The sequence below is a fragment of the Ahaetulla prasina genome, chromosome 2 (genome assembly GCF_028640845.1).
Source record: "Ahaetulla prasina isolate Xishuangbanna chromosome 2, ASM2864084v1, whole genome shotgun sequence".
Lineage (NCBI taxonomy): Eukaryota > Metazoa > Chordata > Lepidosauria > Squamata > Colubridae > Ahaetulla > Ahaetulla prasina.
This window is the reverse complement of record NC_080540.1, coordinates 283,851,044-283,874,301: the sequence shown is the minus strand read 5'-3', so window position 1 is coordinate 283,874,301 and position 23,258 is coordinate 283,851,044. Positions and strand designations below refer to the sequence as shown.

The window sequence follows — 23,258 nt, the reverse complement described above, 5'->3', positions numbered from 1 at the left end:
CAGAAGACGGAAGGGCAGGCTAGGGCTCGGACATGGCGAGGAGGCAGCCGCGGCGCTGGGCAGGCTGAGGCGCAGCAAGGCCGGGGGCTTCCTTCCCCCCCCCCCGCGGGTACAATTGAGAGGCCTTAGAGCGACGCCCCCCCCCTTCCCTGCGCTGCCCGGCCGTCAGCCAAGAGGCGGCAAGAGCCTTGAATCGGTGGGCTGGAAAGGAGCCGCCGCCACCGCAGCAGCAAGCAGCAGCCGCCGCCGCCGCCACCGGGCGCCCGGAGCGCTCGTTCTCTCTCTCTCTCTCCCCTCTCTCTCCCCTCTCTCCCCGCCCCCGCCCAGCACACCCCTGGAGCCACGGCTGCCGCCGCCGCCGCTGCCACCACCACCACCACCACCACCGCCGGCTCGCCCCATGGACTGAATGAAGGCTGTCTGCACCCCCTATCGATGCCTCACCAAAGAGCTGGAGAGCTGCGCCATGAACCCAGAGCTGACAATGGAGAGCCTGGGGCCCTTGCACGGGCCGGCCGGCCCTGAGCAGGAGTTGATGGGCAGCCCAAGCCCTCACCACCATCCGCCGGGCAGGAGCGCCGGCCCGCTCCGGGTCCACCCGCCGCCTGCTCCAGGCCCGCCGCCTTCCCATCAGGAGCTGGCCTCCGCCTCCTCGCGTTCGGCCATGGTAAGCAGCATGGCTTCCTTGCTGGACGGGGCAGGGGACTACCGGCCGGAGCTCTCCATCCCGCTGCACCACGCCATGAGCATGCCCTGCGACTCCTCGCCGCCCGGCCTGGGCATGGCCAGCACTTACACCACGCTGACGCCTCTCCAGCCCCTGCCGCCCATCTCTACCGTCTCGGATAAGTTCCATCACCCGCACGCCCACCACCACCACCATCACCCGCACGCCCACCACCCGCACGCCCATCATCCCCACCAGCACCAGCGCCTCTCGGGCAACGTCAGCGGCAGCTTCACCCTGATGCGCGACGAGCGGGGGCTCCCGGCAATGAACAACCTCTACGGGCCCTACAAAGAGATGGCCGGGATGGGCCAGAGCCTCTCGCCTCTGGGCAACGGTTTGGGCTCCCTCCACAATCCCCAGCAGGGCCTCCACAACTACGGGCCGACCGTCCCCGAGAAGATGCTGAGCCCCAACTTCGAGGCCCACCCGGCCATGCTGACCCGGAGCGACCAACACCTCTCGCGGGGCCTAGCCACCCCTCCGGCCCCGATGATGGCTCACCTGAACGGGATGCATCACCCCGGCGGCCACCCGCAGCCCCATGGGCCCGTCTTGGCCTCCAGCCGGGAAAGGCCGCCTTCCTCCTCGGGCGGCCAGGTGAGCAACTCGGGCCAGCTGGAGGAGATCAACACCAAAGAAGTGGCGCAGAGAATCACCGCCGAGCTGAAGCGCTACAGCATCCCCCAGGCCATCTTCGCCCAGCGGGTGCTGTGCCGTTCTCAGGGGACCCTTTCAGACCTTCTAAGGAACCCTAAGCCTTGGAGTAAACTGAAATCGGGCAGGGAGACCTTCCGAAGAATGTGGAAATGGCTGCAGGAACCCGAGTTCCAGAGGATGTCAGCCTTAAGACTTGCGGGTAAGTGGCTCGCCTGGGGGGGGCCCAAAGAGCCCCCAAATGTCCAGAGGTGGCTCTGGAGGGGAGGGAAGACTTGTGTTCACGTGTCTGCGAACTAGGCTAGCAGAGCGCCCTAAACGTGCGGAAGGGCGACTTGACTTCTCCTTCTAAGAGCGCCCAGGCCAACGTTTGAACTTGGCTGGGTATCCCATGACCCTTGTCTCGCGGTTTCCGCTGGGGATGCTAACAAGACAACGCCTTGGTCGCTCCGCCGCTTCACACGCCTTTCCTTTTAAGCTGCCTCCGACCTGGGCTTAAGAGCCTGCGCTTCTGTTGCTCTGGAGGGCGACCCCTTCTCTTCCTCCAGATCCCTGGGGGGTTCAACCTTCGAGCAGCCGTGGTCAGAAGGCTATAACCTCTTCTGGAGGGGAGGGAAGACTTGTGTTCACGTGTCTGCGAACTAGGCTAGCAGAGCGCCCTAAACGTGCGGAAGGGCGACTTGACTTCTCCTTCTAAGAGCGCCCAGGCCAACGTTTGAACTTGGCTGGGTATCCCATGACCCTTGTCTCGCGGTTTCCGCTGGGGATGCTAACAAGACAACGCCTTGGTCGCTCCGCCGCTTCACACGCCTTTCCTTTTAAGCTGCCTCCGACCTGGGCTTAAGAGCCTGCGCTTCTGTTGCTCTGGAGGGCGACCCCTTCTCTTCCTCCAGATCCCTAGGGGGTTCAACCTTCGAGCAGCCGTGGTCAGAAGGCTATAACCTCTTCTGGAGGGAGCAAGGGTTGCGTTGGGTCAAAAAGGCGCGTGTGTGTGAGTGTGCATTGTCCCAATACTCTCTCTGTAAACTTCTTGAAGGGGGAGGGGTTTGATTCCTTTCCCCTCCTTATAGGGCGAAGGTACGTCTGCTTGTGCTTTGAAAGGAGCGTGTTTTTCCACGCCAGTGTGCCTTCCTAGCCTTTGCGCTCCGTTCAGCACTGTGTGTTTATGTGTGTGGCGTTAGACACGGTATAACGCCGAAGTGCGGCTTCCCCTTGGCTAAAACATTAAAGCCCCGCGTTTGCGAGATTAACGGGGGGCGTCCGTGCTTATGCGGATAGGTGCGGGAAATGTATATTTTCTCCGAGGACTCTTTGTTTTAGTTATTTGAAATGTGTATCATTTCAAAGTCACCGAGGAGAAAGGGGTTGGTGAATCAATTAAAATTCACGATTGGGTTGTGAAAAATGAGGCGTTGAGCGTTTAAGCCACCAAATAAATGCTTCAGAGGAAGGGCTTTGGGATGGAGGGGGAGGTAAAAACGAGCGCTATTTTCTCCAGAACAGATTGGATAGATTCGAAGCGAAGAGTGCGAGAACAATCACTTGTGTTGTGGGGACGCTGATATTGTTCTTTTGATGTGTGCCGAGTTATTTGCCAGCACCCTCTAGCGGCCGCGGCGGGAAGTCGCCTCTCTATTGTTCTAACACTCGACAAGAGGTTTCGATCATTTGACACTGTTATGCGTGTCGCGAAAAATACACATTCCGGACAGGGAAAAGGATCCGTTTGGAGAAAGCCTTAACTTGGCGAGGCTTACGCGGGGACCGGCAGTCTTCCTTGCTTGAGGCTGCGTAGCGTTTAAAGGTCTAAAAGCTTTTGAGACCTTTCACGAAAACGCTTGATTTCTCAAATAAGGAGCCTTGCAAAAAAGATGCGTTCGACCGCTTGTTTGGCCTCTCGCCTGCTCTGTAAAAAATAAAAATAAAAATATAAACAGTAAATGTAATAAACAGGGGAGGCAGGGGGCAAAAATGCGCACCGATATAACTTATCGTTCTTCCAGCTATTCCACCTTTGCTATTTGCTGTCAAACGCAGCGCGTTGCTTTCTAATCCGAGGCGATCTTTTGTTTATAAAGCTGCCCGATTTCCTGCAGAGCGAGGCCATCCAGGAATGTTTACAAATGTATTTATGAAAATGCGGGCGGAGGAAGGGGGGAAATCCCGCCTATTTCTGACAATTGCTTCATTCACCTGTGTTTGATGGATTCTGGCCTATAGCAATTAATCGTTGGCTGGTATTGATTAGTGGGGGGGGAGGGGAGAGAAAGCCAGCGGTGGCTTCCAGCGATGCCTTTCGCTGAAAGGAGCTGAGCTCCTAAATCTTTTTTTTTTCCGCCCTCCGTCCTCATCCTCCCCCTCCCTCCCCCTAATTATCTCTTGTATATATTTAGAGGCGCTTGCATCCCCGGCTGCCTTGCTTGTCTTCCCAGGCGCTTGCAAAGCCTGCCCTGGAGGGAGGGAGGGAGGGAGGGAGGGAGGGAGGGAGGGAGGAAGCAAGCAAGCAAGCAAGCAAGCAAGCAAGCAAGCAAGCAGGCAGGCAGGCAGGCAGGCAGGGAAAGAGGGGAGTTTTATCTGGCACTTCTGCCAGTGATTTATTATTAATTAGCATTCCTGCTCGTTTAATTACGAGCCAAGTCGCTCGCTTGTGGGAAACTCACGCGGGTGATGATGGGGAGATGCAAAGGCCGAGTTTGGCTGTGCTATGACTTAGTACGTTGGAGAAGAGACGTGGCTAAGATAGGCGTCCTTTGTTCGTGTGTGTGTGTGTGTACGCTTGTCACCCATTTTCTAACAAGACAGTTTGGAAACACTGCGCGTCCACAGATGAGCCCCCGTCCCTCTCTCTCTCTCTCTCTCTCTCTCTCTCTCTCTCTCTCCTCCCCTCCTCTCCTCTCCTCTTTCCTTCCCCTCCCTTCCCCCTTTCCGCTTTCTCATTCGTTCTTAGCGATGATAATTAACGTGAGAAACGTCTGAAATGCATATCGACCAGACTTTTATGCGGTGTTATCAGCAAGCCTAATAAACCAAAGCACCAGGACCAGGAAGCAAATCCTTTCTCTCGTTTATATATGGTCAGTTTCTGACTCTTGAGTCTTCCCTTGTGGTGCTGCTAGCTGCAGGGAGGGAGACCAAAATTTTATCTGATTACTCAAAATGCTACAAAAGTAAGTGAAATGTGGTGTGAAAAAAACACAGCCCTCTTGGGGGGGTGGGGGGATTCCTCAAGCGCTCCTGTTTGGAAGCATAGTCTTCGGATGGGATTACGGGAGCCATACCTGAGAAGAAATCTCTGCCTTTGCTTTTTTTCGGAACCAGTTTGACCTTCAAACCGCCTTATTCTACAATAGGCCGAAGAAAAAGGCGGGTGTGGGGAGGAGAGGAGCGGATCATACTTCATGGCAACTTTGGTGGGGTGGGGGGCTGCGTGATGTGGTACCCTGGAGAAAGCGCCGCGGAACGGCTCCATTTTCGGCCTCTCTGCCGGCTGTCACCTCGCCTCCAACTTTCGTAGGCGGAAAGTGAAAAGGTTGAAAATATGCATACGGAATTCCCACTAGCGCTGATGAGGTTGCCTACTTTGGGTAATGAAAACGTCTGCAAGAAAACCAGCGAGAGCCACCAAAGACCCACATCGTTTCAGCCCTGAGCAAAAATATTCTCTGTTAATCACCACTTTCTCTGCAGGGCCAGATACCCGCGCTCCGAGACGGTTTAGTTTCTTAGCCCTGAAATTCAACTCGTGTTGTTTGACATTGCAACCTTTAGTGAGTCGATTGGCGAGGGCCAAGACGTCCAACACTCGACCCGGTTTGTGGATTCGGCGCGCTAGCCTCGGCTCACTTATTGCGAAGCAGCCTGGTTCCATTCAAAGGGGGGGGGGTGGATCCGTGTTGTCCAGTTCAGGATTGAGGGCAGAATCTTCATTGGCGCCCCCTTTCCTATCTAAGTCAATACACGATTTAGATCCCTTACCACTCATGGCCCGGAAAACGGGAACGTCCGGAAAGACCCCGAACTGAAACCTGAAATCACCCTTTAAGAGAGTATTTCAAAGGAGATGATTTTCTACCTCGTGTGCAAAGCGCTCTGCCATCTGATGGTTTCAGATCTTGGGACCAGATGGTGAGGTCCTTTTCCTGCACATCTGCTCCGTTTTTCCACCCCGTTTTGTTTTTTTCCGCCCCTCAGGTAGCGAAATTTGCAGAACTGATTCAAGGTGTAAATTAAATAACGCCGTCCGAATACAGTCTCTGCGAAGGCCAGCGAAACGGGAGGAGAAGCTGCGAGGAGAAGGAGCAACTAAAGCCAGCCCCCCCTTTTCTATCAATTATTAAAATAGTTCGCGGGGATTCTGGTGAACTGGGCCGAAGAGAGAATAATTGGGGGCCGGGGAGGGGAAATAAATTGGGGTGCTCACCAAGCTGGACCATGGCAGCTGAAGGATGGTCAGTGGTTGATCTCCAACCTTGGGGGCAACCCCACAACTTCTGGGTTAGTCAATTCCCCACGTCGCTTCGCCCGGTGGCCGGTAAGGTGGCGGCACTGACGGGTTGGAGCGCCTCCTTGAAGAAGAAGAAGAAGGAAGCCTTTGCTTTCTCTTCCTCCTCTCCTCCCCCCTTCCCTCCCCCCCCCCGGTTTTTCCTGGAGCCATTAAAAATGCATATTCGAGCCCCACATGGCGAGAAGAGTCGCTTAGACGATGGTCTTGGTTTTCTTTTCATATTTAATGTCGATTTAGGCTCTGAGCCCTGATAGAAATCGCTCTTTTTTTAAGGGGGAGAAAAAATGGGAGCGTCTGTTAGGTGTCATTTTAACAAGAAAACAACAAAAAACAAAAAATGCAGCGCAGCTTTATACCCGCCTTGTAGGAAGGTGATGTTTGGTCGCGGTGATGAAAGGTCCCTCGAGTCCCCCAGTCGCTCTGAGAAAAGGCCAGTTAATTGTTTTCACCTTTGCGATAAATTACACTTATGCAAAACTAGCTCGCTGGTCCCTTCCCCTCCCGGTCCTACCTTTCCCACCCCCTAAATTTAACGATTTTCAATTAGGAGAAACATCACAAGGGGGGGCGGGTAGAGGAGGCCGGGAGAGTAAAAGAGGGCCAGATAATCCCAGCAAGGTACAGCATCTACACATTATATGTATAGGTGGGCCTATAAGGTCGAAAGGTAAGGGCGACTCCCCTCTCTCCCTTATCCCCAACTTAGGGGATAGGAGTAGGGGAAGAGCCCTTCGGAAGGACTCCATTACTTCGAACATATAGACACGCGAGTCTTCCCACCCAGCCACCCCACCCCACTGCCTGACCCACGCTGATGATCAAAGAGAGGCACCCTCCTTTGCAAGAACTACGGACAATATTGGCGCCCTTGGCTTCGATCAGCACCCGGGGGGGGGCTCATTAACCTCCCGCCCTTCTCCCACGAGAGAGGCTGCGAAGCGGGGAGACAGGTCCTTTTCTTCCGCGGCGCAATTCCTGGGCGTCGGGTGGGCGCTTCAACCACAGACGAAAAACACCCCTCGCCTCTATTTGACGCCTGCAAATGCAACCGAACGTTTTCCCAGCGTGCAAATTCGCGCACGCTTCGCGCCTTCCCTGATGTTTATGCACTTCATTATTTCCTTTCGCCCTCGTTTTTTGCCTATCCCGGCTTCTTAAACTGCAGTCTCTCCATTTACCGTGCCGAGTTGAGAGCGAGGGGTACGGCGCTGCAAACGCTTAAATTATATGTATGTATGTAGAGACCGATGCGATCAGTTAATAATGCATGGCACAGTTACGATCTCGATTAAGCACGTTTAAGTCCCATTGATTGTGACAGCAGGATTGAAAGGCAGACTTCAGTCTTCCCCATTGAAATCAATAGGGCCTGAGAGTAAATAATAACTGGACTGTGTGTCTGGCTTTGTTTATAGCATTTCTTCTCCTGCAGCCTGATGGTAGTACCCCTCTAATTGGCTTCTTTGGTGGAATTGTGTTATAATATCTGCATCATACTGCAATCTAACACCATCAGCTCATCCAGAGTCCTTCAGACATAATAAATACAGTCTAGTGTTAGGGCCTAAGAGTCTAAAACCTTTTTTTTTTCTTTTTGCTGTCTGCCACTGAACGCAAAGGGCAGCTGGCGATAGCATGTGTGAATACTCCCTAAGACACCTACAGATCTGTTTGTATACAGGGATCAATTAGCAAAATGATACCTTGTGGGAACCTTTGTTGACCGTCCATTTTTGCAAAGCAGTCTGGGACCCTTACATATTCATTTCCCTGGAGTTTTAGCAGAAGCAGCTATCCTCAAAAAAAGAAAAAAATGCCATTTTAAGAATGATTGCAAAACAGGCTTTCTTTTGCTAAGGCTAATCGGAAAGCGACCACCAGAATCTAGATTTAGTGTTTACCTTGCAGCTGCAGTTCAATGCTTTTTTTTTATAGTTACAGAACGTGTTTCTGTGTTTAAAGGTTTAAAGCTAAAGCATGCTTCTTTGCTACCAATTTCTTTGAGCTGTTTCGGAAATGGCCACAATCCAATAAAACGTTAAGGTAAATTCGACAATGTCTTTAGAAACAAAGTTCTAACCAAGCACTCAAACTTGGTCTCTGTTGGGACTGCAATGCTAAGTTGATTTTGTCTGAATTGTTGCTTGAGTGGAAAGGAGGCCTATATATATATACCCATACCCATACCACGAAATACACATAACACCCAGCGACCAAGCCCAACACACACGACAATCCTCAGACACACCCTCACCCACCAAAAATTCCCCACCCCTAAACTGTCCAAAGTAAAGAATTCTGTATCTGCTTAGTGAAGGAACAGCTGGCAGTGATTATATATGTGGAAGAAGATCTTCAGAATGCATATGTGTCTATATTCCCAAATTCATTTCCCTGTGGCCACTTTATACAGAATTCAACGTTTGTTTGATCTTTTGTGAGTTGGAGATTCATTAAAGTAGTCTTGGTTTTCTTTAAAAGAAAGAAAAGAAATCACTGCAGAATCTGCATAGGCGATTGATCTCGAATTGTTCTTCAGACTCTTTAATTTTTAAACATACATGCAGGAATCCAAATACAACAAGAGAGAAAACTACCTACTTATATTAACACCTGTATATGTCTTTACAACAATGCTACCTTTAATATTTTTAGAATAATGCACAGAAAAAGCCTCTTAACTACCCCTCAACAAAAAGTCTTGATAACCAACCATACTGTTCAACAATATATTTTTGCCTTTTGTCAAAGGTGTGGAAGCTTAATTTCTTTTCATCACAGAAACTGTGTTGTATTCGTGTGTATTATAGAATTACAGTGACACAAACTGCCAAGAAATGGTGGGTGGTTCTGCCAGAATTGGAAAAGGGGTTCTTAGCAAATAGATCAGCTTGTTCTCTGACTGTTTGCCAGATTTGTGAACGTTATTTGCCATCACACTATCTAAGCTAATGGATGACAGAAGATTCATTGCCGTGCGTAGTCTAATATTGATACTTGTTGTAACTACCTTGTGTTCATGGTCCAATGGGGAGAAAATATTTTAATAGATCATCAGCTGCCTTTGGACAGATTGACTGAATACGTTAAATCCATTTGTATGTTACCCAAAATTCATTACGATATTTTTGATTTCTTGGAGACTGTGAAGTAAGAAACAAAAGCTACCACTTATTATAAAAAGGGGACATTATAGCTCCAGAAATCTTAATGCTTAGGCTGAAGACCAAGTTGGTGTTAACTTCCCTCATCGAGATGTAAAATGACACAAGGATAAAAACAACCTAACACCTGAAAACATTTTACCTGCTTTATGCTCCATGGCCCAGGATCTGTTTCCCAAAAGTATTGGCTCGTTTTTGGTTCATGGTAGAATCTAATCTTTCCTTATCATTGCCTGATCCAATAACTCACTGGTATCAGAAACAGCCTGGCATGGAGAAATAAACAGGTGTACCTTTAACTTCCAGTCACACACTTATAAAAATTGTCCATTAACAATTAAATATCTGCGGCTATAAGGGGCTGGATGAGTTTGTGTGTTTGTTTTTGTTAACAAATTTAAATGATGAATCTGATGCCATTTTTTCATAGCATTTTGTTTTACTGATGCCAGTGTGAAGTTGTGTTAAATGTGCCTTCTTTCTTAGTTATACAGTGTATTTTCTTCCTAGGGTGTATTTTGAAATCCACATTATTCATGAATAATAATTAGGTAATAATGCCCCTTTATTAGTGTTTTTTCTTGCTTGCTATTGATTAAAAGCAATGACGTGATTAATTTAAAAAAAATAATAGCACCAGCAGAGCTTTTAACCTTCATAACTCGAATTTGTAAAAATGACTGCAAATGGTTATCCAATAGGTAGCCTCCATCATAGCCAATCAGAAATAAGATATAATAATAAGTACTTAAAAAACAGCAGAATAAAAGAGAAAGAACTTGAGAAAATCTCAAAATACAAAGACCTGCAAATAGGAATAGAAGGACTGTGGCAAAAGAAAGCAAAGGTTGTGCCAACAGTAATAGGCATCTTGGGTGCAATCCCAAAACATCTGAGCATCACTTGAACACCATTGGCATTGACAAATCCCATCAGTCAACCGCAAAAGGCAGCTGTACTTGGAATAGCTGTGGAAATAGAATAGAGTAGAGTAGAGTAGAGTGGAATGGGATTGAATTCTTTATTGGCCAAGTGTGATTGGACACACAAGGAATTTGTCTTTGGTGCATATGCTCTCAGTGTACTTACAATACTTCTAAAATCATCAAACAACACCTGCTTATCTCAGGTCCTTGGAAAGAAATTGATAAGTGGATTTTAAAAAGGTTAAATCCAGTCTAAACATTGGCTGATGGAGCAACCCACCCAAAATAACAACAACAATAATTATCCACTCTTGCTTTTAATTCCCAGCAACTGGCACTCAAAGATGTACATCTACAATACGGTACAGTCATCACCTGATAAACCTCTTCTTGCAGGAAGCCGACTTTGCAATATTATAGGATTCTGTTCCATGTGGTAAAATAATTGGAAGCCAGGGCTTAATTCCTGTTCCCCCAAGTCAATTTCCTCCTTGGGGCTTGTTTCTGATTCTGAGCAATTCTTCTAATTATGGTGGGGAGGGGCATACGGAAGATGGAAACTGGAAAATGATTTAATACAGGCTTCCAAGAAAAGCTGCTGCTTGAATGAGGGCCAGAGGTCAACAGCTGAGCATCCGTGTATATGCAGATGCTCCCCAGTGCACACTCAGGGTATAAAAGGAGGCCTATAAACAGTGCAGTGTGGCTGCTGCTTCCTTCAAAATTAGGTACTGAATTAGGTGTTGGGCAAGAATGTCTAGTGGCCAAAATCGGCTTCACTGGGATGTATTTGAGTGGCGGGGGATGGTTCTTAGGGCTTCCACCCATTGTGCATGCAAATCCATTACCTCAATAGGAAATCTCATTCATAGAAATAACACTAGGCAGTTTTCATTGAGATTTAAGGACTGCTGGGATATTGTTGGTGCATTTGGTGCACACGGGATGATTTGTCTCAACTGGGGGGGGTAAAGAGATTAAATTCTTAACTCTTATTTTGAATTAGGGTCTGTTTCTCCGCTGTTATGCTTTCTTTACCCAGTCCTAGCAAGTGTCACAACTCAGGCTTCTTTCTGAGAAGAGTTTGGAAAGGGAAGTGGCATCTAAAGGTCAAAGTGAGGAACTTTTGAAACTGTAACCTTGTACAGGTCTGGGGTTTTTGTTTTTTTTTGTCAGGGGAGGGGGTGGGAGAGAGAGAGAGATTGGCTAATGATTAAATATGAACAAACATGCCCATGTCTGAGTTGCAATAGGTGACTTTAATCTATGTCGGTGGCATCTGCGTAATTCCCATGTTGAGATAAGGGGTTCTGCTTATGAACCTTGGCTAGCTTCTGTCCTGTGCGATTTCTTCTCCTCCTCCTTCCATGCCTGGGATCTTTTTAGGTCCTAAATCAGTGTGTCTCCAATGAGCTTGGGGAATTCCTTGGTTGGGGAATTCTGGGAGTTGGAGTCCACACGTCTTACTTAGCTGCTGAGGTTAAGATACAGGGCTCTAAATGCATTAATAAGTAAACTGACCAGAAAGCTCATGAGGCAGGTTTAGGTATTGCAAATAGAGCCCTTGAAACACACACTCTCTCCCCCCACCCTTCTCTCTTTCCCTCCCTCCCTCCCTCTCTCCCCCCCTCTCTCTCACACACAGAGCCCAGTAGAGATGGCAGCCACAAGGGTGCTTCTACTAGCCCTTGTATTGCATCCTTAAGCTGCTATTTTTTGGCCATATCCTGCAGATACCCCTGCTTCCAGGGAAAGACAATAATGTAATTAATGAAATAATAAAACAAAACAAAACATGCCTGCAAGGCCCGATTGATTTTTCCCGGAGATATTCCTCTGCTCCCCCCCCCACCCCCATTCTGGTGACTTAAAACTCTCCGGGCTAAATTAGCGAGAAATGAGACTAAACTGTCAACCTCGTTCCTTTCTTTCCGATTCTCCCAAGCTGTTCCAAACTGAAGCAGTTAGCCAAATGCAGACGAACCAGGGTTTAAGCGCCCTGTCTGCTGCCACTCTTGAACTGTTGCCGGGGGGTGGGGGTGGGGGATAAGGCTACTACTTTTAGTGGGTTGCTCCAGACGCCGGTACTGCTTTCTCCGCAGAAAGTTCTAGGTACGAACCGAACTTACTTTCTTTCTTTTTTGGCATTTGAAAGGAAACTTAAGGACCACCAAGGCAGAAGAGGGTGAAGCGAAAAACCTCTGCTTGGACGGGCAGCGCTGAGCTAAGCAGATAAACGACCGATCGGACTGCCTTTTATTGCGTCGGAAAGTGAGGGGAAAAAGAAAGCAAAACTTTTGGCTGGAGAAAGTGACCCGGGCGCAGAGGCGGAGGGGAATAAATAGAAACAAATGAGGCAGAGGAGGGGGAAAAACCCAAGAAAAGAAAGGCCGGGAAAGTGGGGGGAGGGAATTCCTTTATTTCCTTCCCTTCCCCCCCCCTTCCCCCCTGGTTGTTTCTATTTATTCCCGTTCGCCTCTGCGCCCCCTGCGCCTGTGTCACTTTCTCCAGCCGATGTGCGTTCTACGGGGCCGGATCGATTCTGATAATGTTGCGAAGATTAAAAGCGCATTAATGCTGGCAACAACAGAGGAGCGCGCGGGTCTCCGCTCCCATTGATCGGCAAAACGGAACCCGAGAGCCTCGGCGCCTTTCCTGGAAGAGCGCGCGGGAGCGCGCGCGCGGGGAGGGGGGATGTCGTCGGGAGCGCGCGCCTTTCCCAGCAAAAGGCCTGCCTTTCCTTATCAAAAAGGTCTGCCGCACCGCCCGTCTGGATCTGCGGTGTGGCTGGCCTGCTCCGCTCCCACGCGCGACCGACCCTTTCCCTGAAACTCGCGCGGCTGCGGGGGCTTCTTCCCACGCTCCGAAAGCGCCCTCCGGGCAGTCTTTCGAGGTGGTTTGGGGAGGGTCTTTTTAGAACAATCCCAGGCATATATAGGGGGTCGCCTCGGAAGCCGGGACCACCTTCCCTTCCCTTCCCTTTCCTTTCCTGGCCTCGGACCTCCGTGGGAGGAAAAGTGCTTTGGACGCCACGGGAAAGCCTGCCTCAGTGGCTAAGACACTGAGCTTGTCGATCAGAAAGGTCAGCAGTGGTTCGAATCCCTAGTACAGGTCTCTTCTGCGTGAGCAGGGGGTTGGACTAGATGACCTCCAAGATCCCTCCCAACTCTTATTACAGAAAGACACGCAGGAGGCGGCTCAAAATGAACAGTCTATCCCGGGGCCTCTCACCGCCTGGTGCCACCATTGTCCCCACCCAAATGGTTCAAAAATGTTTTGGGTTTTTTTTTGTACCGCGGGAGAGAAGCGATTCTTCTCCATAAGACATTGAACTCATCTGTCATCTATGTTATTTAAGTGTAGTTTAAATTTAATATTGGTTGGGCCAACGCCCTGTCCCCTAGCGGAGCGTTCCCTTACCTGGAGTTCCTCTCCACGCAGCGCGGGACAGGCTCTGCCGCTTTGGTTTATTTAGAGCAGGGGTCTCCAACCTTGGCAACTTTAAGCCTGGAGGACTTCAACTCCCAGAATTCCCCAGCCAGCTTTGCTAGGGAATTCTGGGAGTTGAAGTCCGCCAGGCTTAAAGTTACCAAGGTTAGAGACCCCTGATTTAGAGTTTAGCGTGGTGGGCGAATCCCGGCTTTGTGGGAAGAGTTATATATCGTAAAATAATCTCTCTTTCTTCTTAACCGATAGCCAAATCGCATAATCCCAAATCTACCTTCTTAACCATTAAGCCGCTAGTCCTTTCAAAGTGGTTTTACCTTCGTTAGTTTGTACCGATTCGAAAGTAACGCGCGAATCTGATTTATGACCAAAGTTGATCCCTACCACTGATATTTAAAAAAAAATACGCAAAAACCGGAATTAGATGCCACTTATTTTCAGATCCACGTGGCGGAGGCGGAGAAGTGAACTGCATTCTTCTGCAGCACACCGCAACATTGAGCGGTTCAACTCTTAAGGAGCTTTCTTCCCCAATTGGATGGATTCTACCAAAGGTCCAGACTACGGGTTTTGGAAGTTCTAGTCAGCGGCTAGATCAAGATCATTCAAGCCGGTTGGGGATTCTGGAACTTGAAGTCCTTGCAGACCTGAAGGCCAGAAGAAAAGAGGGCGCGAGGCCGCCTCCTTTCTTCGAAACCACATGGCTAATCTCAATTTCGTGGTTAGACGGACCGCAGAATTCGGGTGGTAATTCTTGCTGCGCAGGTGGGAATCGTCTTCCGGCCTCTGATGTGGGCAGACATGCGCGGCTCTTCCTCTAATATGGTACTAGGTGTGAGTTGCAAAACAGCCAACGGGCACCAGACGGCAGCAGAGAGAAGACTTTGCTGCCACCTAACGGTCCTCTGGAGTTCTGCACCTCCGACCTGGTAGCCTTATTAATACTAGAATTTTATCGAGCCAGCATAAGATGAGCTTCTGTTCCAAGCAGCGACAGCGAGGGCTACTCAGCGGGTCAAGGTAACCCAAACTCTTCTAAGTCCAATTCCACCAGCTGACCTGGCTGAATACTTTCCTGGAACCTGGGGCTTAGCAGCAGAGCTTGCCTCCAAACCAAGCTGATACTTGTTTGGTCTCTTCTAAAGTGAGTTCCAGGCTCTGAAGAAACCATTGTGGACCAGCAGGTGAGCCCAAGGAATGGGAGCATTTAAGAGTTATTTAAGGCATCTATGGCATGTGATGCAGTGGCTCAGTGGCTAGATGCTGAGCTTGTCGATCAAAAGGTCAGCAGTTCACCGGTTCAAATTCCTAGTGCAGCATAAGGAGGTGAACTCCCGGTACTTGTCCCAGCTTCTGCCAACCTAGCACTTCAAAAGCACATAAAAAATGCAAGTAGAAAAATAGGGACCACTTTTGGTGAGAAGGTAACAGGGTTCCGTGCGCCTTTGGCGTTTAGTCATGCTAGCCACATGACATCTTCGCACAGCACTGGCTGTTCGGCTTTGAAATGGAGATGAGCACTGCCCCCTAGAGTCAGGAACGACTAGCACATATGTGCAAGGGAAACCTTTACTTTTACCTATGGCATGGGAAGCCAGATGTATACGAAAACATGGAAGAAGTTCGTTGCTAAGTTAAGCCTATTCATAAGGTGGGAAGGAAGGGGCCGTAAACAATGGTGAAATTCACAAGGCTAAAGACATTCTGTGTGTGTGTGTGCATATGTCTGTGTCTCTGTGTGTGCTTTACAAAACCTTCCAAGGTAAAGGAATAAGCAGTCAGAAATATGGGTACAGACTAGCGCTTGGTAGACCATTTCACGAAAGCCTTGGAAAAGATATTCAAATGCCAAGATGGATCTAGCCTTACGAAGATCAGAATCATGCGATGTTCCCAAGCAAAAGTGGGACTTCCAAAAAGCAAGATAAGGAAGCATATCGACCCTTTCCAACTTCGATGTTGAAGAAAAACTCCTGAGAATACCAAGGAGGACCAAGAAAACAACCCAATGGATCACCCAACAAAATCAACCTACAGATCTCACTCGAGACACAAATGTCCAAAATTGGATGATCCTTCTTCAGTCACATGATGCGAAGATCCAGATCTCTGGAGAAGGCGCTGATGCTGGGAAAAGTGAAAAAGAAAGAGAAGAAGAGAAGAAGACGACTAGCAGCAAGAGGAAAGGATTGGGTTACAGTAGTGATGAGTGTTCTGTCGGAGGACCCAAAAGGATAGGTTGTCATAAAGAAAATCTTTCTATGCGGTTGCTAGGAGTAAAAAAAAAAAAGACTTGATGGCATGTGCTCAATCAAATATAATATAGAGGTAGTCCTCAACTTGCAGCAGTTCATTTAATGACCGCTCAAAGTTACAGCAGCACTGAAAAAAGTGAATTATGACAGTGTTTCACACCAAGGGTCTCCAACCTTGGCAACTTTAAGACTTGTGGACTTCAACTCCCTTTGAGCTTTGCTGGCTGAGGAATTCTGGGAGTTGAAGTCCACAAGTCTTAAAGTTGCCAAGGTTGGAGACCCCTGTGCTAGATGGTACCCAAGGAGCCATGTTTACTGTATCGCCTTGCTGCCATCTGGAGGGTACATGGTCCTGAGAACTCCAGAAGGTAGCAGATGTATGGATGAAGATGTATGGATTGCAGGGAGCAAGCTGAGTTACCTGAAGTGCCTGCAAAAAAAGCAGGATGGGGGAGTTAACAGATAAACAGAGTTGGAAGGGACCTTGGAGGTTTTCTAGTCCAACCCCTTGCTCAAGCAGGAAACCCTATAACATTTCAGACAAATGGTTGTTCAATCTCTTCTTAAAAACTTCCAGTGTTGGAGCATTTACAACTTTTGGAGGCAAGTTGTTCCACTGATTAATTGTTCTAACGGTCAGGAAATTTCTCCTTAGTTCTAGGTTGCTTCTCTCCTTGATTAGTTTCCATCCGTTGTCCTGCTTTGGAGAATAGCTTGACTCTTCTTCTTTGTGGCATCCCCTGAGATATTGGAACACTGCTATCATGTCTTCCCTAGTCCTTCTTTTCATCAAACTAGACATACCCAATTCTTGCAACCGTTCTTCATGTTTTAGCCTCCAGTCCCCTAATCATCTTTAGTGCTCTTCTCTGCACTCTTTCTGGAGTTTCAACATCTTACACCTCATGAAGGGTTGTTCTTTCTGATAGAGTGACACCAAGCAGTTGGATTTAAGGAAAAACTCAAAGTTTTTGAATGCCTTAGTCCCTCCCTTTTAGCCTCTATTGTTTCTCACTTGTTCAAAAGGAGGACATGAAAGATTCCACAGAGAAGACTCAGCTCTGTAATTTCTGTCTCTAAGTGGTGGCTGGTATCTTCCATGATTCGCTGCATGCTTACCTGGACCTAAAACCTTATACCTGTTTACTGAAGTGGGGTGAAAAGGAAATGATTTTGGGTCATTTTTATTCAAATACTTAATACAGTATTGCATTTCCACCTTAAATATTAGATGATGTAGCTTCCCAAATCAAGGTCAAGTACTTCATCAACTAAAGCTTCTGCTCTGTACAACTCGAGCAATGAAATCAATATTTGTTAAACAAATACGGAACATTATGTGGCGGAGAGAGTGAGAAATGGCAGTTAAGGAAAACATACAATACACGTTTCCCAATAAAAAAAAAAAAGCACGTGTCTGCATAACTCGAGCATCACCATTATCACCTCTATTACTACATTTCCACTTTCTCTCCCAGCTGTTGAGAATGTAAGTGCGCTGCTCTTTTGAGGAGGACGGTAACAATCCTCTGGAAGGTCAAATGGGTTAGAAAAGAGCAGCAGAAAAAGACAGAGCACTTTGGTAAATTTCTGCCTGCCCTTCAGAATTGATTATTCTGTGTCACGTGGGGTATCCTTAGTCCGGTTCTGCCCATTGCATGCAGCTGTAGCTCCCTCCCACCAAGTTAAATTGAAGGGTTTGAAACTGAAATAATACCTGGCAGTAAATCCTACGTAACAATCAATCACACACACACTTTGAATAACATGTAAAAACATCTCTTTTGTATATGTACATCCTCTGGTTTCCAATTGGTACCTAAAAGGGCCAGTAGAAGTCAGATCCAGGAAACAAATGTAGGCTGGATCAGAGGTCTCCAACCTTGGCAACTTTAAGACTTGTGGACCAAGTCCCAGAATTCCTCAGCCAGCTTTGAAGAATTCTTGGACTTGAAGTCCACAAGTCTTAAAGTTGCCAAGGTTGGAGACCTCTGGGCTGGATAACTGCAGAGAAGAAATTACATTTTTAACCTATTGTATTATGTAAGACTTCCTGAAAATAGGAAGTATAATAGCATATAAGGGAGAAATTGTTTTTTGGGACTAGCTAGCTGCTTGCAAGCAAGAACCCAGAGAGCAAGTCTTATTGAAGTCCTTTTAGGAGTTTTTTCTAAGTAGAGAAATGTACAGTAGGGTTTATAGAAGTGGGATATAGTTGGGTGAGAACTCAGAAGTTGGTGATCTTTGGTTTTAAAACTCGAAAGCTGGTATGTAGCTGAATTTGGTTTCATCTAAATTTAAGTACCGTGTTTTCCCAAAAATAAAATTGGGTCTTATATTAATTTTTGCTCCAAAAGACGCATTTGGGCTTATGTTCTGGTTAGGTCTTATTTTGGGGGGAAATACGGTACTAAATGCACCCATCTGGCTGAATCTTAACTGGGGCTTATTTTGAGGGTAGGGCTTATATTACAAGCATCCTGAAAAAATCATGCTAGGTCTTATTTTCTGGTTGGGTCTTATTTTCGGGGAAATGGGTAGCAACTCTAAATATGCTCAACTGAAAAGACAATTTTTTTTCTCTGAAAGTTATCCTAAAGCAGGGTAGGTTACAGGTCCCTTCTCTTAAGGAGATCCATCTAGTGCAGTGTTTCTCAACTTTGGCAACTTTAAGATCTGTGGACTTCAACTCCCAGGATTCCTCAGCAAGTCCAGCTAGCTGGGGAATTCTGGGAGTTGAAGTCCACAGATCTTAAAGTCACCATAGTTGAGATTTATTTATTTATTTATTTATTAATCGAACTTATATACCGCACCATCTCCCGTAGGACTCAGGGCGGTTCACAGGCATATTAAAACAGTACAATAAATAAACATTAAAACCCAATTAAAACTAGATAATATCATGGCCTGATCACTAAAAAAATAAAAAACCTATAAAAACCCCATTAAGATATGCTAAAACCTTTTATCTTAGGCTAGTCCTGCACGCTGAAACAATAGCGTCTTCAGTTCCCGTCTGAAGGTCCGGAGGTCGGGTAGTTGTCGTAATCCTGGAGGGAGCTCGTTCCACAGGGCTGGTGCCGCCACAGAAGGCCCTCCTGGGGCCGCCAACCTACATTGTTTGGTCGACGGCACCCTGAGGAGGCCCACTCTGTGGGAGCGCACAGGTCGTTGGGAGGCAATCGGCAGAAGGCGGTCTGGAAGGTATGCCGGACCTAAGCCATGGGCGCTTTAAAGGTGGTCACCAAAACCTTGAATTGCACCGAAGACTACCGGTAGCCAGTGCAGGCCGCGCAGGATAGGTGTTATATGGGAGCAACGCGGTGCTCCCTCTATCACCCGCGCGGCCGCATTCTGGACTAACTGGAGCCTCCGGGTGCTCTTCAAGGGGAGCCCCATGTAGAGAGCATTGCAATAGTCCAGGCGGGAAGTGACGAGGGCGTGAGTGACCGTGCGCAAGGCGTCACGGTCAAGGAAGGGGCGCAACTGGCGAATCAGATGGACCTGATAGAATGCTCCCCTGGCGACGGCTGTCAAATGGTTCTCTAAAGACAGCCGATCGTCCAGGAGGACGCCTAAGTTGCGCACTCCCTCCCTGGGGGTCAGTACTTCCTCCCCCACAGTCAGCGATGGTGTAAGCTGACTGTACCGGGACGCCGGTACCCACAGCCACTCTGTCTTGGAAGGGTTGAGTTGGAGCCTGTTCCTCCCCATCCAGACCCGCACGGCCTCAAGGCACCGGCCCATCACCTCGACAGCTTCGTTGGGGTGGTTCGGGGTGGAAATGTACAGCTGCGTATCATCAGCGTACAGATGATAATCCACCCCGAACCCACGGATAACCTCACCCAGCGGCTTCATGTAGATGTTGAACAGGAGGGGCGAGAGAACAGACCCCTGAGGCACCCCACAAGTGAGGCGCCTCGGGGCCGATCTCTGCCCCCCTGCCAACACCGTCTGCGAACGGTCAGAGAGATAGGAGGAGAACCACCGATAAATGGTTTCTCCCACCCCCAATCCCCCCAACCGTCGCAGCAGGATACCATGGTCGATGGTATCAAAAGCCGCTGAGAGATCTAAAAGGACCAGGACAGAGGAACAACCCCTGTCCCGGGCTCTCCAGAGGTCATCCACCAACGCGACCAAAGCCGTCTCGGTGCTGTAACCGGGCCTGAAACCGGACTGAACGGGTCCAGATAGACAGATTCCTCCAGGTGCTGAGGAAGCTGATATGCCACCACACTCTCAACAACCTTCGCTAAAAGCGAAGGTTGGAGACTGACGATAGTTCGCTAAAATAGCCGGGTCAGGAGGGCTTCTTAAGGAGGGCCTCACCACCGCCTCTTTCAAAGCGGCAGGAAAGCACCTCCAACAAAGAAGCGTTGGTAACTTCCTGGAGCCAGCCTCGTGTAACCTCCCGGGTGGCCAGCACCATCCAGGAGGGACACGGGTCCAATAAACATGTGGTGGAGTTCAGCCTACCCAACAACCTGTCCATGTCCTCAGGAGTCACAGGGTCGAACTCATCCCAGATAACATTCTCAAGACTCGCCTCCGCCATCCCACCTGAATCTATCCAATCAGTGTCCAAGCCATCCCGAATCAGAGCGATTTTATCAGACAGATATTGAACAAAATCCTCAGCACGTCCCTGTAAGGGGTCCTCCCGAGCCTCCTGCCTAAGCAGGGAGCGGGTCACCCTAAACAGGGTGGCTGGGCGATTATCTGCCGATGCGATGAGTGCGGAGAAATAGTTATGTTTCGCCACCCTGATCGCCACTAGATAGGTCTGAATATATGACCTCACTAGTGTTCGGTCTGGTTCGGAGCGGCTGGACCTCCAGGCGCTCTCTAGGCTTCTTTTCCGGCGTTTCATCTCTCTCAGAATGAGAATGAGAATGAGAAACACTGATCTAGTGGAACCAAGAAGGGCCTTCTCTGTATTGGCTTCCTGCCTGTGGAACATTATCCCTGCAGAGTTAAGATTGGCCCCCACCTTGATATGCTTCCCAAAAGTCCCGAAGAAAAGGTTTTGCAACCAGGCCTGGAGACCTCAGGTGATATGGAACTCATCAAGTGATTGGTTTCATTGTTGTCACCAGGTGGTGGTGGTTCATTGGGTTTTGTTTTGGGGGTTTTAAACTCACAGTGAATGAATTGGGTAGCCATGTATATTTTTCTAAATAAATGTTTAGCACAGGGTGTCTGTAGGATATGGTCAAAAAATGTTGAGGTGGAAGTCATAATGGTGCAATTGAAGTTTTGGCTCTTTTTGGTGTGCATTGCATGTTTAGGTTATCTTTTCGGATATCAGGTTATCTGAAAAGTTGCAAAATTGCTCAATTAAGAGCAATTATTATTTAATAGATAATTCCCACTGCAATTTTCTTTTGTTTTTCTTTTTATGACACTGCAGTCTCCTTTAATGTGGGGTGGGGTTGGGGCAACTGGTTGGAGCTGAGCATTTACTGGCTGGATGCCCTTCCTGATGCCTACGCAGAGTTCACAGCAGCACCCTGAGAGAGAAACATCTGCCGCTACCTAGAATCAAACTCTCAACCTTCTGAATGGGAGCTGAGCATCTTTACCACTAGGCCACCGTGCTGCTCATGTCAGCAATCTTCATGATGGAGATTCATTGCACATGATAGTCATGTTTGGCAAAATAGCTCTTCCACTCACGTGCCTTGAATCTGAAAGGGCCTGCAGCCAACCAACTTCTAAATAAATTCTTAGTGATGGGAAAACTGCAATGTGTTGATAATTATCTATATGCTAATTATCGCACTTGGCTTGGCCTCCTTCATCTTTCATTTGGTTAGAAAGGATATCCATCACTCAGCATATTCACAGGCAGCAAAACTATCACCTACCCAAAAAAAAGTACATATATCATTACTATCATTGGCTTTAACTTTGGCTAGGTTTAATAAGTTGTGTGAATCTTTTGTGTGAACTTTTGGTTAGAGTATGAATCAGTACGATGTCTGAAAATAAATTAATTCAAGAAGTTGGTGATCCCAACATCATTCATGGTTGGAGAATCCTCTCTTTGGCCAAAAGATTATCCATGTCTCCCAGATCAGGGGTCACCAAGCTTGGCAACTTTAAGCCGGCAGACTTCAACTCCCAGAATTCCCCCACCTGCAAAGCAAAGCTGGCGGGGGAATTCTGGGAGTTGAAGTACGCCAGGCTTAAAGTTGCCAAGCCTGGCGACCCCTGTCCCAGACCATAGGTAAAATCTCCCTGGAATTCTCCAAAAGTTGATCCCAATTTTTAATGTGAAATTGAATTAAAATAGGGAATACGTAATTGCATTAATTACGATAGTTTTTTGGGGGGCGCTCAACTTACTTTTTGTTCGTAAATGACATAGGTAGTACCAATGAAATTTGGGCGTAAATCTTATTGAATGTTTCTTTAGAATTCTAGTCTAGACTTTAGCATTGCAGACTTGATTGAGCTATATTGTACATAGAAAAGCATTTAGAAAAGTCATTTTCCGCTCTAGGAGACAAAATGAATATTTAGGACATTACTTGATCTTGACCTACCTTGTTTTTATGAGTGCATCTCTTGGTATGTTGCTCAATCTCCAACTGTGACCTTTGAGCTTTGTAAGGGATTTTTTAAATAAGCTTTCCTAGGATGTGACAGCAAGCACCTCGATCAGAATAAGTGTAAGTTTTTGGAAGGACACTGAATTCTGGCAGCCATGACTAGACTTCATGTCCTTTACTTATGACTACAAAATTGGGAACCAGAATTTTTGTTCCTAAGCAGGGAAGTTTTTAAGTGAGCCACAGTCAATTTTATGACCTTTTTGGCTATGTTTGTTAAGCACATCATTAAGTGAATCAAAGCTTTCCCCCACTGGTTTTGCTTATCAGGAGCCGGCTGGGAAGGTTGCAAATGGCCATCACGTGTCCCTGGGACATTGCAACTGTTGTTTCATTGTTGTACTTGCTTAGCATGTTCCTAATACAGTGTCATTGCCTCTGTAGTTGTAAATGTGTGGCTGTGAGGATGTGGCCATTGTAAGTACAAGGACTGGTCATAAGTCATAACTATGAACAGTTGCTAAACGAATGGCTGTAAGTCGAGGACTATCTGTGATTATTGAATCTGAAAAAACTTCTTAGACAATTTATTTGAACTTTTTTCAATGGATTTCAGTTCCTTTTTTTTTTTTTTTGGTCGAGTCCTTTAGAAGAGATTCCATTGTGGAGACTTGCAGATGTGATGGGACTATCACTCCCTTAATCCCCAGCCAATATGGTACAGGCCTGGAAGATGCACACATCTGAAAGGAGGAGAAATTTTGGGGGTTCAGTCATCCCTACATTAACACTGTAGGAAAAATATCAGCAAATAAACAAAAATCTGGAAAAAACAACTGTGATCAAGTTTACAATCATGTTAAAATTCGGTTTGCTAAAGCATTGCTTATTGAACAAACCATAACCAATTCCATTCCTATACTGTACTAAGTCATTATCATTAATAACAGATACAGATATAGATTAACAGAGTTGGAAGGGACCTTGTAAGTCATCTAGTCCAACCCCCCTGCCC

The 23,258-nt window shown here is 47.6% G+C and overlaps 1 protein-coding gene across 1 annotated transcript in view; it reads left to right on the top strand.

The window, feature by feature from the left end:
• Positions 1-409: 409 nt before the first annotated feature.
• ONECUT2 (one cut homeobox 2) overlaps positions 410-23,258 on the top strand; it is a 73,211-nt gene continuing 50,362 nt past the window's right edge. Inside the window, exon 1 of the mRNA XM_058170491.1 lies at positions 410-1,586. Within this exon, the coding sequence (XP_058026474.1) occupies positions 410-1,586 (1,177 nt within the window). The remainder of the gene's footprint in view (positions 1,587-23,258) is intronic.